This window comes from Bubalus bubalis, chromosome 12 (genome assembly GCF_019923935.1).
Source record: "Bubalus bubalis isolate 160015118507 breed Murrah chromosome 12, NDDB_SH_1, whole genome shotgun sequence".
Classification (NCBI taxonomy): Eukaryota; Metazoa; Chordata; class Mammalia; order Artiodactyla; family Bovidae; genus Bubalus; species Bubalus bubalis.
The window spans coordinates 96,692,362-96,707,025 of record NC_059168.1 but is presented as its reverse complement, the minus strand read 5'-3'; the positions used below and the strand labels follow the sequence as shown (position 1 = coordinate 96,707,025).

The 14,664-nt window shown below is 47.1% G+C and overlaps 1 protein-coding gene across 3 annotated transcripts in view; it reads right to left on the bottom strand.

The window, feature by feature from the left end:
- Window positions 1-14,664, bottom strand: part of MVB12B (multivesicular body subunit 12B) — a 194,157-nt gene that overhangs the window by 62,151 nt on the left and 117,342 nt on the right. Inside the window, exon 9 of one of the 3 annotated variants that reach the window (XM_045162319.1) lies at window positions 10,811-14,606. The exons of 1 other annotated variant lie outside the window; for it this stretch is intronic. In XM_045162319.1, the coding sequence (XP_045018254.1) occupies window positions 14,359-14,606 (248 nt within the window). In that variant the 3' untranslated portion in view covers window positions 10,811-14,358. Of the gene's footprint in view, window positions 1-10,810; window positions 14,607-14,664 lie in introns of those variants that run through there. One more of the 3 variants, XM_044926343.2, reaches the window with a different exon arrangement.

Below are 14,664 nucleotides of genomic sequence, written 5' to 3'. Positions count from 1 at the left end.
AGGGGTAGTGGGAGGGCTGAGCAGCAACAGGGACCACCTGGCCCCAAAGCCTCATTCTGCAGCTGGGAAAAGTGAAACCCAGGCAAAGGAAGCCGCTTTCTCAGGTTTGGAAGCGGTCAAAATGAGCCTTAAATCCCAGAGAGCAGTGCTATTTCCACCACACTGGAACAGCTGTGCAAATCCCTGAGTGACTCCCCAGCCTTCCCAGGAGAATTTAAGCTCCTGCTAAGCTGAAGATAAGCAACAGACACTCCAGGCCAACGTTTCTCACATGTCAGGAAACTATCCCGTGTCTCAGATTCGCTTGTTTTCTTCCATGTATAATTACTGACTTTATATTTTCCTTTACATCTGAAAACTCACTTAAAATTTTTTAAAATTAAATGTTATTTCATTAAAAATTTTTTTTTCTGAACTACTTTTTTTAAACCCCACAAAGTCACCATTCCTGGGCGTATGATCCTACTTCCCTGTGAAAGGTGGGAGGTCAGGGTTTCCTGGGGAAGAGCAGGCACCCCGCAACTGGACCTGACTGGTCTGGATGCCTTGTCCAAAGGCTTCTGATGTCAGAGCAGAGGCTTCAGCGCCACTGGGTGTCTCTTCCAGGTCTTCTACCCTTGCCCTCTGCTCCAAGAACAGCATGTCTCGGAAGATGGGAGCTGCTCCTTCAGCCCAGGTCCCAGGAAGAGATGACATATGAAGTAGGAACCCCATCGACCTGCACTCCCCAGCTTGGAACTTGAGTGGCATACTGAATGGTGGTATGGGAAGCCACGGTGGTTTGGGGGGTTGTTGGTTGACTGCGCCTGCTTTAATCTTATTCTCAACAATACTGTCCGCTGATATGCTATTAGAGTTGAAATAAAAACATCTTAACAGCCACCCACATCTCACACTCCCTCACGGGCACACACCCATCTTCTGGCAAACACTGCTACAGCCTGAAAGAGGGAGAGGCTGGGCACCAGAGGAGATGCAGACAAAGCAGCAGCTCTGAACCGGGGAGACTGCGGCCACACAGATAAAATTCAGAGACCTCTGAAGACTCCCCTAAGAACTGTATGCCGCACCATCAACTTCACAGTTCACCACGCTCATGTGTGTGTAAAACTGCTTTAGGAGTACGCATCAACTGAAAGACAAAGCCAATATCCAGAAATGTTAAGATATACAGGGAAAGAGCATCTAAGGTTCAAGGCACATTGGGAAGCATGGGGAAAGCAGAGTTGAGGAGATGACTATGTGGCCAGCTACTTCCCTAAGCAGTGAAGCCTTGTGTTTAATCTTTCTGGTCCTAATCCTTCTTAAAACAAAAACCATTCTGACCATCTAAATATAAAAGGTCCTTATCTACTCTACGACAATTATTTAGATGCTCTGCATAATGGATACTATTCAGCTATCTAGAACTTTCACTCAGCTCTATCATGCTTTAATCATTAATGCTCCACTTGTTTGGCTCAGGTAAATTACATTTGCATATGCAAATGATGTCTAAATACTCTGTACTATTAATGTTATCACTAATTACATAATAATAGTTACCAATTTCCACACGGATCAAACTTACAGTTTTGTAGCTATTAGGGAAATTGTGCTTTGTAATTAAGATAATCCTCATTTCCAGATGCTAATTAACTATATAATAATTAGTCTCATTCACTAATGCAAATTAAGGATTTTCATCTTTATTGATCAAGGAGTTGCTTCTTATCAGTTAAGGAAAGATAGCCCTGGAAATCTTGCAGAGAAATACTTTTCCCCCCCTCTAAAGGTTAAAAGGTAAATCCATTTTTATCAGTCTCATTTGAGAATGCAAATTAGGTCTGATTAATCAAGCCAAAGATAAATGTGCTAGTCTTATTTCAGGACGGAATGTATAGCTTACTGAGTTCATTTCTTTTCCCCTTATAAAGACCCAGATAAACAGAGTCACAAGCAGAAGTCCTCCGAAGGGGAGTAATTCATCTGTGGTCAGGGGAGGACCAGGCCACACGCATGTGTCTCTATAGCACCACCTTTTGTTCCCCCTTCTAGGATCACGGCAGCCTCTCGAAGGAGCTGTGTCCTCATGGGTCAGCCCACAGTGGGAACGAGCGAGGAGAGAGTTTTGTGAGTAAATACACAGGAGAGAGGGGAAGCCACATTCGCTTGGATTATTAAGTTTTCTGTGCTCCAAACAGAATACGAACTGGCACCTCCCATCGTGACTAATGAGGGCTGCCTCGGCGAGAACAGAAGGGCTGACAGCCAGCGAGGCCTAGTTGGCAGGCCCCAGCCCAGGCCTCGCCCGCATTCATCATCCGCTAAACCAATCCACCAATTCCGCACCACCATTTGTCATTAATTATGCTAATCAGCACACCATTACTCTCTGATGACACTGTAGCTGTTATTAGCTAGTTATGGCTTTTCAAAAGCACAACTTATTGTGCATGCACGGGCTGTGCACGCATCAGCCTACAGGGAAGAGATGTCCAATTACGAAAAGAAGAAATTTGCTATTATCTTTTTATAACAAACCAATTTAGTAATTAGAAAAGTCTCTGAATTCATAGGTTCTTTTTTTTTTCCCTCCTCTAAAATAATTGAAACAAACAAACAAAAAATGCTTTTCAGTATTTTTCTGAAAGAAAAGGAAACACCAACATGGAGTTTTATTTTTTTCAACATGTTTAAAAGTGGGGCCTGGTAGCAGGGGGTCGGGTGGGGTGGGGTGGGGTGACTATACACAAGAGCGGACACAGAGACTCCTGGTGGGCTGGGCTTTTCTTTCCAATTCTGAATTTGCAGGACACTTTAATACATGTATTTCAGTCACCACGAATGTCTGTGATGAAAGCACACCCGTGCGACCTTTTACAGGTTGCTTATGGCAGGTCGAAGCTGTTCACATGATGTCGCCAGACTGCGCACACCTTACCTGGCAGATGCTTATGGGAGAAGCACAGCAAAGCCCCTTTAACCCTCCTGTGCCCCAGCAATACCGCCAAGGGCATCAACGCCGCTCAGGTGACCTTGGAGACGGGCGATTTGGCCAGATTAGCACGTGTCCAGCGCACGATTTGGGACTGTACTCAGCGCTGGCAGAAGGAAGGAGTCGTCTGGGTCAGCAGCCAGACCAAGGCAAGGGAGACTCTTTTTCCAAAGCTCAAGGCTCCGCAGAGGGGTGGCCCTGACCCTGCGTGTCAGTGGGGCAAGCCTGCAGGCTCTCGTGCAAACCGGGCTTTAATCCCAAGTTGTTGTGTTCAGGCTGGAGTCTTTACAACTAGTTTTAGAAGCTTAGTCTGTATTAAGAGCTCATTAATATCATCAGAGTAAATGGGCCTATTAAAACATCTTTAAGCAATATCTGAACATAAATCTCCCTAAACTATATTTAATGACTGTACTTAAGATACATTATATGCAAGTCTTAATGAGACATTAGATAGCATTTTGAAGATTAAAATTAGAGAATCCATATAAAGTCTGTCCACTTAATGTAGCCTTAAGCTATACTGATGAAAGCATTACTACCACATTATTACTGCATTAGAACAAATATTTTTAATCATGTCTGATTTATGCATGCTCTTTTTCATATAATTTTCATTTTCACAAAAATATATCTTGAGTTTACAAAAGAGAGCAGGTGAAAGGTTTCAGGTCTTTTAAGTACTCTGGAGGTAAAGAGAATACAGAATTCAGTTAGTACAGGTTACTGAAAGTGCTCTGGGCTCTGAATTACATTTCTTTATATTTGGTCTAATTAGTCATTCCGTACTGCAGGCAGCCAAATATATTTACCTTCCTACTTAACTTCTTTCAAGACCAGACTAGATACAAAGTAGAACTTAACTGAAAATATTTTGAAGACTAGAAAACAGTACAATCTACACAATACTGTACTGGCAATGGTAACGTGGGCATCTAACTGAATCTGTTCCCCTGGGCCCTCTGGAGAGCTCACACCCCGAGAGCACCCCTGCCCTGCATCCCAAGTCCCACCCTCAGCAGACACAGCTGGACAGACGACCTCTGAAGTCTGCAACCTGTTTGTCTGGTCCCCTCGAACCTGCCAGAGAGGCATCAATGAAGTCCTGCTTCTACTCGAGGATTGGTGGGGAAGGGGGGATGGAGCATTGTGAATAGCAATCAGTGTTGCTAGCAGAAAAATATATTTTTTAAAAAAGACGTGTGATTCCCCCAGGGCTAAAGGAATTGAACCTTTTAAACAGATCCAAATCCACCTCAAGTCTGTTCAAACAAGGAAGCATTCTCAAGGCCTGTGGGAAGACGGCTATGGGCAAGGGGTGATGACGCACAGAACTCAATGAACTACCTGGATGGAGCAGCTGGGCCACAGAAAGATCTGTGAGTCTCTCTGCACAAGGGATTTGACTCTACCTGAAACAGAAATGTACATCCCAAGTCTATAAAAATCCCGATAAGGTTTCTTACACACAGTGGTCCCTTGAAAACAAGTCAAAGTTTAGATTATATACACAGAAATGCGTTACTTCTTTCTGCACTGTATTTAAAATACTACACACCCAAACAGGATTCTTCTCATGCAACAGAAAAACCTGTCTCCTTCCCTCTGCTTTTGGGAGGAGTTCTCCCAAAGGAAAGAAACTGGATCTCTCCCTGCATCACGGTGACAGGCCTACAATCCCATTTTGGGATGCACCTGCTGAGTCGTCTCCCGCTACCAGCTGAACTGTAGAGAGAATGTTATCCGAGAACCTGGACAAGGATAAGCTTAGATTAATGTCACCTGGTAAAATGCACAGCCTGGACTTGGATTTGACACCAGCACAAGATGCTTTGCAAAAACTGACGCTTTGGAAAACGTTAGAGACTAATTATCTTTGAGGCTTTTTAGGCTTTATTTATTTATTTTTTTTTGATACTTTATACCAAAGTATAACCACCTTTTATAAACGCTATTCAGTTACGAAAGGCTTCTGGGATTATGTAAATCAAGACAAGTCAACCGGTGACACCTCTCTTAATATCAATACAATGAGATTATCTAGCTTTTTCTTTCCCCCACTCACAGAAGAAGAAGTAGCACAATTTAAACTCTCTGGTCATTAAAAGAAGACCCCTCTTCTAGCATGTAAAATCTGTAGCAACAAGCCTATTTCCATTTGCTTTTCTCAGATACTCTCTCCCTACAAGGAACTACTGCATAGTACAATTTTGCATTTTTAACTGCATGAATTAGGCATTCTTCATAAATAACAGCTATGTTCTATACACAGGAGCTCCTTTTTATTAGGGATACAGTAATGAACAATGAGCAATATGTTCTATTATTCTTTGTCAAATCACAAAATGCTACATTAGAATAACTGTGCTGGTCAATGTAATATAGTAGATTAAATTCAACTTCTGTGGAAAAACCACTGTAAAACAGCATGATAAGAAGGCTATAAAAAATTTAATTTTACTCCAAACTCCATCACAAAAAAAATGGTGTGAAAAGTAATTTTGCATAATCAGTACACGCCATCTGGAACAATTAACCGATTTCTATAGAACTATGAGGATCAGTCATATCTGCTTATTAAAGATCAGAAATTATACAAGTAATAAATCCTTGAAAAAACTAAGCGTACTCCCGCCTGTCAACGCTATTTTAACTTCAAATACTGAAGAACGCCTGATAAGGCTGAAAAGAAGAGATTAATATATGCAAATTACATCCAGCATTTAAAATCCCCACAACTGTCTCCGGTTTTCTGTCCCTTATTGCTGCCTTTATGTTTTATTCATACACCAACTCACCTGTCACTTCATAAGCTATAATATTATGGGGGTATTATTAAACAGCATAAAGCCGTGCTTTAATTGGAAAGCTTCATTGCATTTTCCAATTATTTGGAGTAAATTAAAAGCAGATGCACATAGTTTAATAAGGAGTCTAATATCAGTTCCGGGAAATCAAAATTCATTGTCATTACTAGGCCGTGATAGTTTTGCAAACTGTACTCAATTTCAGAGGTTTTCAAAAGAAAATCTGTCTATGCAATCTGTTAATTGTCATTCGGTTAATAACTGTTTAAATATCCAAACTACACAGCAGCTTCCTATTAAAAAATATTAAACTGTGGGGTTTGTGCAAGCAAACAAATCCTGCGAGCCACTCCCGGGCTGGGCTGGGCTTCTCAGACTTGCGGGTTCCCCAGGAAACAATGGAGGCCAGGAGCCACCCACCCGCGAAGGACCGACGTTCTATGCTCTGAGCGCTGGGGATCACAGCGCCATCAGACAGCTCTTGGTGGAAAAGGGCGGAAGCCCTGTTATAAATTGTGCTTCCTGAGGTCTGCGCGCTGCTCAGCAAAATATTAGCTTCCAAAGTTTTAATTGGTCTGCCTAAAATAAATCCTTTTAATGAGTGAATGAACTGATTCAGGATGCAAACGTGGAAAAATCAAGGAGAGCAAACCTCGCAAGCAATTTGTTGTTTTTAAAAAATTGACCCCTAAAGGGCCATCTCTTACTGGTTTGTGACCCGGGAGTGTCCCCAGGGCCCTAGCTAGGGCTGCCAGGGTGCCTACAAATGGAGTGAACTGCCAGACAAAGGACTAAGTTTCAAGCCATTATGGATTTAAAGACTGAAATCTTAAAGGTTACTCTTCCTGAGAAACCCTGCTCTAAGCTGCAATAATATCGGAGCTCTGCACCTACAAGCTGCATACATACAGATGCGTGTAGCTAAAGCATTTACAAATGAAAAGTCACGGCAATACTCACACTAGTACACGTAACCTTTTCATTTTTGCACCAAGTGACAGACTTTTTCAAATCCTAGGTGTATAAATTATAATAGGACAAGTAGTAATTGACTTTTAAACTCCACCCCCTGCGAGGGCTACAATTAATCTGTTTTTAGCATAAGAACTGCTGCTCTGCAAAGTTCATAACTTGTAGGCTCTTCTCCCCCAATCCAATTAAAACCTTGGAGACTTTCCGAAAGGTAACAGCACAGGATTTCTTCATCTCCCAGTTCAAAGGGTATAACGGCTTACACCCCAATCATCCCAGGGCAAGCACCCCCCAGACCAGAGAGGACACCAAACACTTGAAGGTGAGAGAGCCTTCTGGCAACACAACCAGAAACTATGCACAGAGATGAAGATAAAAGCAATTCTTGTGCAGTGATCCAAAAAACAGCATCTCTCTCTTTTTTCCCCCCAAAATTACCTGTTTTAATAAAGTAGACACACTGTGCCAACTGAACCATTTAATTATCTGCATAAATGATGAATCAAAACAATAGTTTGCAAAAAGAAATGACTAACCTCTGATTAAAATGTCTGCCCTCATTAAATCCAAATAAAAGGTACAATATCTTTTTTAAAAAGGTAGTCTGAAGAAAGGAGCAATCCCTCAGCATCGACAGATAGTCTGGCATCCTTTCTTAAGATGGGAATGTCTCAGAAAGTTGCTTAAACTACTCTCCCAAACCCCAAGAAAGATGGTCTTCAGTGGACAGTGTGTCCCGTGGCTGCCAAGCCAGCCTTTGGCACAGGCCTTTGGCACAGGCCTTGGAGCCCCACTGGCCCGGTGGCCGCTCTGGAGCATGAGAGAGCCTTCAGGATGTGCCCGGTGGGTGGTGGGACTCTCGACGTATCCTGAGACCTAGCCTCGGCTCACAGGTCTGTAAGGACTCTGGGGCAAGGGTCCTGGGATGGGAGGGGCAGGAAAAAAAGAGCCAAAGGACAAAGAAGAAAGGAGTCAAATGTTTCGAGCGCTGAGAACAGGTAATGCTCATTTCTCAGTCCAGAGCTGATTCAAGGAGAAGGGAAAAGGGAAATCGGAGGCTGATTTAAACGCTGAGACGTTCTCTTCAAAACTGTTTCACCCACTAACAAACTTGCATCTCAAGCAATTATAGATTTCTGAACGAGGGTGGAGGGTTACCCGGACCTGGGCAGGCTCCAACCTGTGAGTCCCCATCCGGCCCTGCCTTAGTGGACCTAAGCCCCACTCCTGACTGCATTTTAGGTGGGGTGGGGCTGGGGTCCTACTTCAGTGGGAAATAAGACCCATGCTCCCTGGAATGCCAGGGTCTATGACAGTCATGTGAGCTACCATTTCTGGGGGGCCCGCTCAGTACAAGGCACTTCACATACATTATCCCTAATCCCCAAGTTTTAGAAGAGGAAATGACTGAAGGGTTACGTAAACTGTCCAAAGTCGTGCAGCCGGGGAGGGTGGATACAAAGGGTGGGTCTCAAGAATCAGTCCAACAATGAGGATCTCAGCACCTCCCGCAGGCTGGGCTGCCTGGGTGTGAGACCTGTGGTCCTAACCTCCCGGGACAGACCGTGGACTCCAGCGGAGAACTGAGCATAGAACGAGACATTACAACCAAGAACAGGTCACCCTTCTCAGAACTGGGAAAACCAATCAGACGGCAAAGTTTACAAGCAGCATCAACAGCCAAGAGGCTTCTGGCCACAGAAGGTGCCCACGCTGGGCCTATGGGAGGCCCAACCATCTTTGGCCGGAAAAAGGGTGAGAGGCAGCTGTGTAATTCACAAGCCAAGGGATCCTCTGACAGGAGTGTCAGTGGCATTCTGTTAGCCCAGGGCATATTTAAGGTAAACACAGGAGGCAATGAACAGAAAGATGGGTGCGTTTATTGCCTCCAGGTAGCAAGCGATTAAGTACTTCTAAGCGTGTCACCAGGAGCGATGCTTAGGGCCGACGAGGCAAGCTTTGCTCTCTCATTCAAAATTATGGATGTCGCCTCGCCGGTGGATCATCAGATCGTTCTCGCTATAAAACAAGCCAGGCGTGAGAAACCGCGCGCTAACAAAGGATCTCAACCTTGGCTGAGAGCTCTGCATCACTCATTGTCTCGGAGACAATCGAAAGACAAATCTGAGGACTGAGGGCCCCGCGTTCTCTAGGACATGTGATAAATACATCCCATCCCAACTCTAGGCTGGAGCAATGAAGTCTGTTCTTTAAACATAAACAGGTTAAGACCGTCACTGGCCATTTATAAACAGATGGGGAAAAAAAGTACTGGGTACTCAGGACACGGACGCCAAACGCACAACGGATGGATGCACGTATTCTGTCCACGGGAAAGGCGGCTTCGTTGCTACAGAACGGATCAGAGCTCTTTGGTCCTGAGGCCAGCAGTTAAATGCACCCATCCTGACATCCTGTGTGGGGGACAGAGAAAACTTCCCGTCTCATCATGGGATCCTGTCCAGCCGCTCCCCGAGTTCTACCAACTCCCCCATCATTACTAAGTCATCAGGAGTCTACAGATGCCCACTTGGCAACTGATCCCCGAGGGCTACTGAGGTAGGTCAGCCAGGCTGGAGCCTGGAAGCGGGGATACACAGGCAGCAGCAGAACTCAGGCAGCGGAGCCGGCAGGAGGGGACCTGGGACCAGGAGCACAGAGTCGCACAGGGTCTGGAACAGCTCGGTCACCTCGGTAGAGGCTGGCACTTTAGGAAGCCCAACCTAGAGGGTGAAGCTTCAGAGCAGGTGGCACTACGGTGACTGTCAGTTCACGTAGGAGCCCTGCTGTGTGCAGAGAGCTGGAGTGGGGGGAGACGCCTACAGTTCAGTCCCAAGACGTGAGAAGGTGTGTCTGGGCTGGCCACTGTCACCTCAGGGCTGAGAGAAGACCATGGCAAGGGAACACCCAGGTGCCCAGAGCTCCCCACAACCCCAGACAGAGGTTTCCAACAGCAGTACCAGCGGCAGCCTTGCCTGCTAATGGCGGAGAGGTTTCTTGAAGCATCCGGAGTATTGCCCTTGCTGGTCTGGAAAGGATCTGAGATGGGGCGGAGGGAGGAGCTGTGGGATAATTACAATCATAAGGACACCCCTGCAGCACCTCCTATGTTCCAGGCTCAGTTCCAATCCTCACTGCAAACCACCACTGTTCCCATTTGACAGATGAGGAAACTGAGGCCCAGAAAGGTGAAGGTGAAGGTTTATTAGGTCTCAGTGTAGTTTATGGCACCCCACTCCAGTACTCTTGCCTGGAGAATCCCATGGGCGGAGGAGCCTGGTAGGTTGCAGTCTATGGGGTCGCAAAGAGTCGGACCTAAGGTCTGACTAAGGACCTTACCTAAGGTCACTCAGCTTTACGAGAGGGGCTGTGTGCTCAGCTCTGCACTGTTCTGCCCAGCAGGACCCACACTTCCCCCTGGAGGTGCCCTGAGGGTGCGGGGGTGGGGAAGGGCATCTTCAGTCAAGCACGAAGGCCTCACTCTGACGAGGTCCCAGAGACGATGGTCCAGGGGCCACCTGAGGTTAAACTACACTGAGACCTAATAAGCCGATGAGTCCTCATGTGAGCCACTCTAGTGTGTGTGTGTCCTTCCAGCGTCGCTTGACACAGGGAGGGACAGGGTCCCCAGCTAGGAGGAGTTGTCCCCAGGGTAGTGGCAGGGAGCTGAGGGGCTGGTTGGGCTTGAATGTCAGCCCTTCTGCTGACTAGCACTGCTAACTATGGGTAAATCACTCTCAAACCTCAGTTTCTCCACCTGCACAATATTTATTATTATTATTGTCATATTAATGTATAGAATCTGCCTGCAATGCAGGAGACCTGGCTTTAATCCCTGGGTTGGGAAGGTCCCTTGGAGAAGGGAAAGGCTACCCACTCCAGTATTCTGGCCTGTAGAATTCCATGGACTGTACTCAGTCAGACACGACCGAGTGGCTTGCATTTTCATTTTCATTATTATTACAGGTATTCATTCTCCAAGGCTTTGAACAAGGCTTGAACATAGGGACTCAGCAACACTGGCAGCTCTGTCTGTAAAACAGAGATCACAGCAGTAACAGTACAAACCCTGAGAGGTTTTCTATAAGGTTATTGATAAGGATTTGCTGGGATTAAATAATAAAATGCATGGAAAGGGCTTACTACAGAGTTTTGTACATGGTAAGTCTAGAGGAAGGTTAGATTTATTAAAATAAATTAAAGTGATCCATTTTAATAAAAGCAAAAACAACTTCAGCTCCTGAAATGTGCTTAAAGAACTTACCTTAATTATATCATTTTTTCCCTCTCAGCTGATAGTCTGTTACTGCAAGACAGAGACACAGGTATAAAGAGAAACAAAAGGCTAGTTTGATACAAGCTGCTCCTAGGCAGGAGTGTTTGGTAACCCCGATGACTTCACTCACCCCAGAGAAAACCTCTGAAGAAGTGCTAAGAGCAGATGAAGCGCTGAGATTGAGTGTCTTCTATTTGTTTTCAGCATTTCTCTGGCTGCGTGCTAAGTCGCTTCAGTCGTGTCTGACTCTTGGCGACCCTATGGACCGCAGGCTCCTCTATCCATGGGATTCTCCAGGCGAGAATACTGGAGTGGGTTGCTATTTCCTTCTCCAGGGGATCTTCCTGACCCATGGATGGAACCTGGGTCTCTTGCATTTTCCTGCTTGGGTGGGAGGGTTCTTTACCACTAGCGCCACCTGGGTAGCCCTTTCTCTGGCTAGGCCTTCAGAAAGGACCACAGTCACGCTGCCTGCCAGGAAGCGAACTATGATGGGAAATGGAGACATATTTCTGCTTAAAAACTACACAAAGAAGATACACATGCAGAGAGAAAGGTGTCAGAGAGATGGTTTTTCTCTGTCCACGTGTGGGACCTTTATGGTCAAGACAGCGTTTGGATGGCATTTCTCTGAAGTGTGGAGGCAGTAAGTTTGCATTTGGTGGTAACGTCTCGGGTATCCCAATGTGAAAACCACACAAGCTCCTTCCCACATGGCCCTAGCCCCTGGAGGTGTTATCACTGCTCCCCTAGATGCCAGACAATGGCAGACACAGAGGATGCTTCCAAAAAACATGAGCTGAACTATTGCTACAATTGAATGATTAACAGGATTGCAATTACTGATGTCGAGAGACGGGGGCATCAGGTCCAGAAAGGCTTGGTGCTGTGCCTGACGTCACTGGGCAGGTCCGTGGCAGAAACTTCGCTGCACCTACCCTTCTGGCTCCTGCCCAGAATCTTCCCACCACCTCTCAGCTGCCTCACTCAAGGATTTAAGAGGGAGGGGGACGTGGCCCATTAAACCAACGCCGCCTACTCTCTGCCACACGTGAAAGAAAAATATGAAGAATGAAGGCACAGCGGGGGGTGGCCATCTTTTAAGAACACTCAAGTATCTGTCACCTCATTATACTTTTATTTTTCACCATGACGAAACTGGAAAAAGTCTTAACTTTCTCCTGCCGGGGGAGCACAGGAAAAGCAGAAATGAAAACCTGGAGACGAAAGCAGCACACCCAACCCCCCGCTGCAAGCACTTTTCCTCTGAAAAACCAAAGGTGCGTTGCAAGATTTTATGGAGGTTGCCGGCTCACTCTGCCAAGAGGCGTCTTCCCTTCCTGCCCCCACACCAGCATCCCGTCACTTTCCCAAGAAAGGGCTTGTGGGCCGCTGGCCACGCAAAACAGCCCATGTCTAAGTGACAACGCGTGACAGGACGTCTCCTTTCTGGGTGGTGCCCAGCGGAGCTGTGCCAGAGCCTTTACTGCAAGTTTCTCCAGCCCCAGGAAGATGTCTTCCCTGAGCACTCAGAGCACGCCGACTGCTGAGAAGAAATCTTATGCACAAAATCATACAACGGAGCGCGGGACTGAGAAGGTGTGCCCTGGGTGATAATTCTCAACAAACCTCTGGGCTCCGGCAGGGGAGGCGCTTCCCGATTTATGAAATACTCTCACACGTCCTGGACCCTCATAACAACTGGGAAGGCAACAGGCGGTTACTGCATTATCTCGAAAGTGAAAGTGTTAGTCACTCAGTCATGTCTGGCTCTTTGCGACCCCATGGACTGTAACTGTCAGGCTTCTCTGTCCATGGGGATTCTCCAGGCAAGAATACTGCAGTGGGCTGCCATTCCCTTCTCCAGGGGAAGCTTCCTGACCTAGAGCTCGAACCCAGGTCTCCTGCATTGTGGGCAGATCCTTTACCATCTGAGCCACCGGGGAGGGGTGACTAACTAGCATCGAGTGACTTGCCCAGGGTCACGTAACACAGGGCCCTTGCATAGCTCTACCTGGGAACCATGTGTGTGGGTTGTTCAGCACACAACCTGTGTGGCCATTCACGGCAGCTCTGTGCGATGGCTGCATGCGCTTCTGACCCCAAATGCCCCGTCAGTCACATGCTGAACCTTCCCACTGCCCTGGAAGTGGGAACACGGGGCCTGGCACACGGCAGCGCTGTCTGCTGAATGAAAAGAGAAGTGAACAGTTGTTCTTCTCTCTCTGCCTTTAATAACATCCTCAATGACTCAAAAAGGAGTGAAGACAGCCTCCGTCCTCTCTTCTAAACACAGCCTCTGCTGTCTGAGCGTGCTCACAGGTGAAATGGCTCCAACACAAAACCGAGGGGGAGGAAACCAGCACCCCAACTGGGAGGGAATGAGACAAGCCTCATGGCAGAGGCAGTGTGGAAGCAGGCCTTCAAGGATGGGTCAGAAGAGGAGACGCTGGGGCCATCAGGCCACAGGACCGGCAGGGACAGGTGCACAGAAAGACACAATGGAGAGAGGACACCGGGAGCTACCTGGGCTGGGGGGCCTGGAGGAAGAGATACCGCACAGGGAGAGACTGGCCATCGACAGCCCCCACTCTGGGCAAGTGAGGTACGCATGAATGCAGTCGGCAGTGGGCTGGGGCTGGTGTGAACGTGATCTGACGAGGTGTGCTTTGGGGATGTCAGTCTGCCACCTGGGCAACTGGACTGGGGACTGATAAGCCAGGTCAAGGAAGTTTGAGTACCAAAAAGGTACCTGCCAGGCCCGAGCCCAGCTGGCCCCAGAGTCAGGGACACAGAGCACAGAGGACCACGCCTGACGCTCGGGTCCAGAAGATGGGCCGGGGGAACTGGACAAGGCTCTGGCCCTCATCTGTCAGAAGGGTGACCCAGAGCCCAGCCCAGGGGTTTCGGGGTCTCTCTCTGCAAAATCCTAGCAGAGGCGCCTGCAGAGCGGAGCCCCTCCAGGAAGCGAGAGCTCCCCAAGCGCCCTGCGTGTCTGCCCGCACACGCTGTTCATTAACTCCGGTGACACGGCAACCACGGCTGGGTGTATGAAGGCACGTCCAATTAGCCGGGCCTACATGAATATTTGCACTCTTAAATCTTTTGCATTTCGAAAGGGTTAAAGCTTATTATTAGCATATAATTTACAGTCCTTTCTCCCAGGAAAGGAATAATGCACAGTAAATGCCACATTCATTTTAATAATACATGTTACAGTCTGTGCCCAACATCTGCACAAAGGTAAAGGAGACAGATTTTTTTGACGTGTCCCACTCTGCCATCTAAACACAGGCTTTTTGTTTCTTAAGTGACGGAAGGTTTAATCAAGAAAGCAGGCAATTCATCAATCGCAACAAGGCGGCGTGTGAGCGCCTGACAGCACACACATGGTTGTGTACAGAGCAAACCTGGCCACCTGTCACCCGCACCTTTGCATCAGGATGTACAGATCTACTACTCGAGCAAGTCCCCACCCGCGCCCGCTCGGTTCTGCCTGCTCTTCTCCTCATTTCCTTTGTGCTCGGTTTTGTTGTCAGGGCAGGAAGAGATGGATAGACAAGGGACGCCATGGCTGTTAGAGGGGATGATAAAAATTTATATGCCTTTAAAATGACTTATTTCCTTCTTGA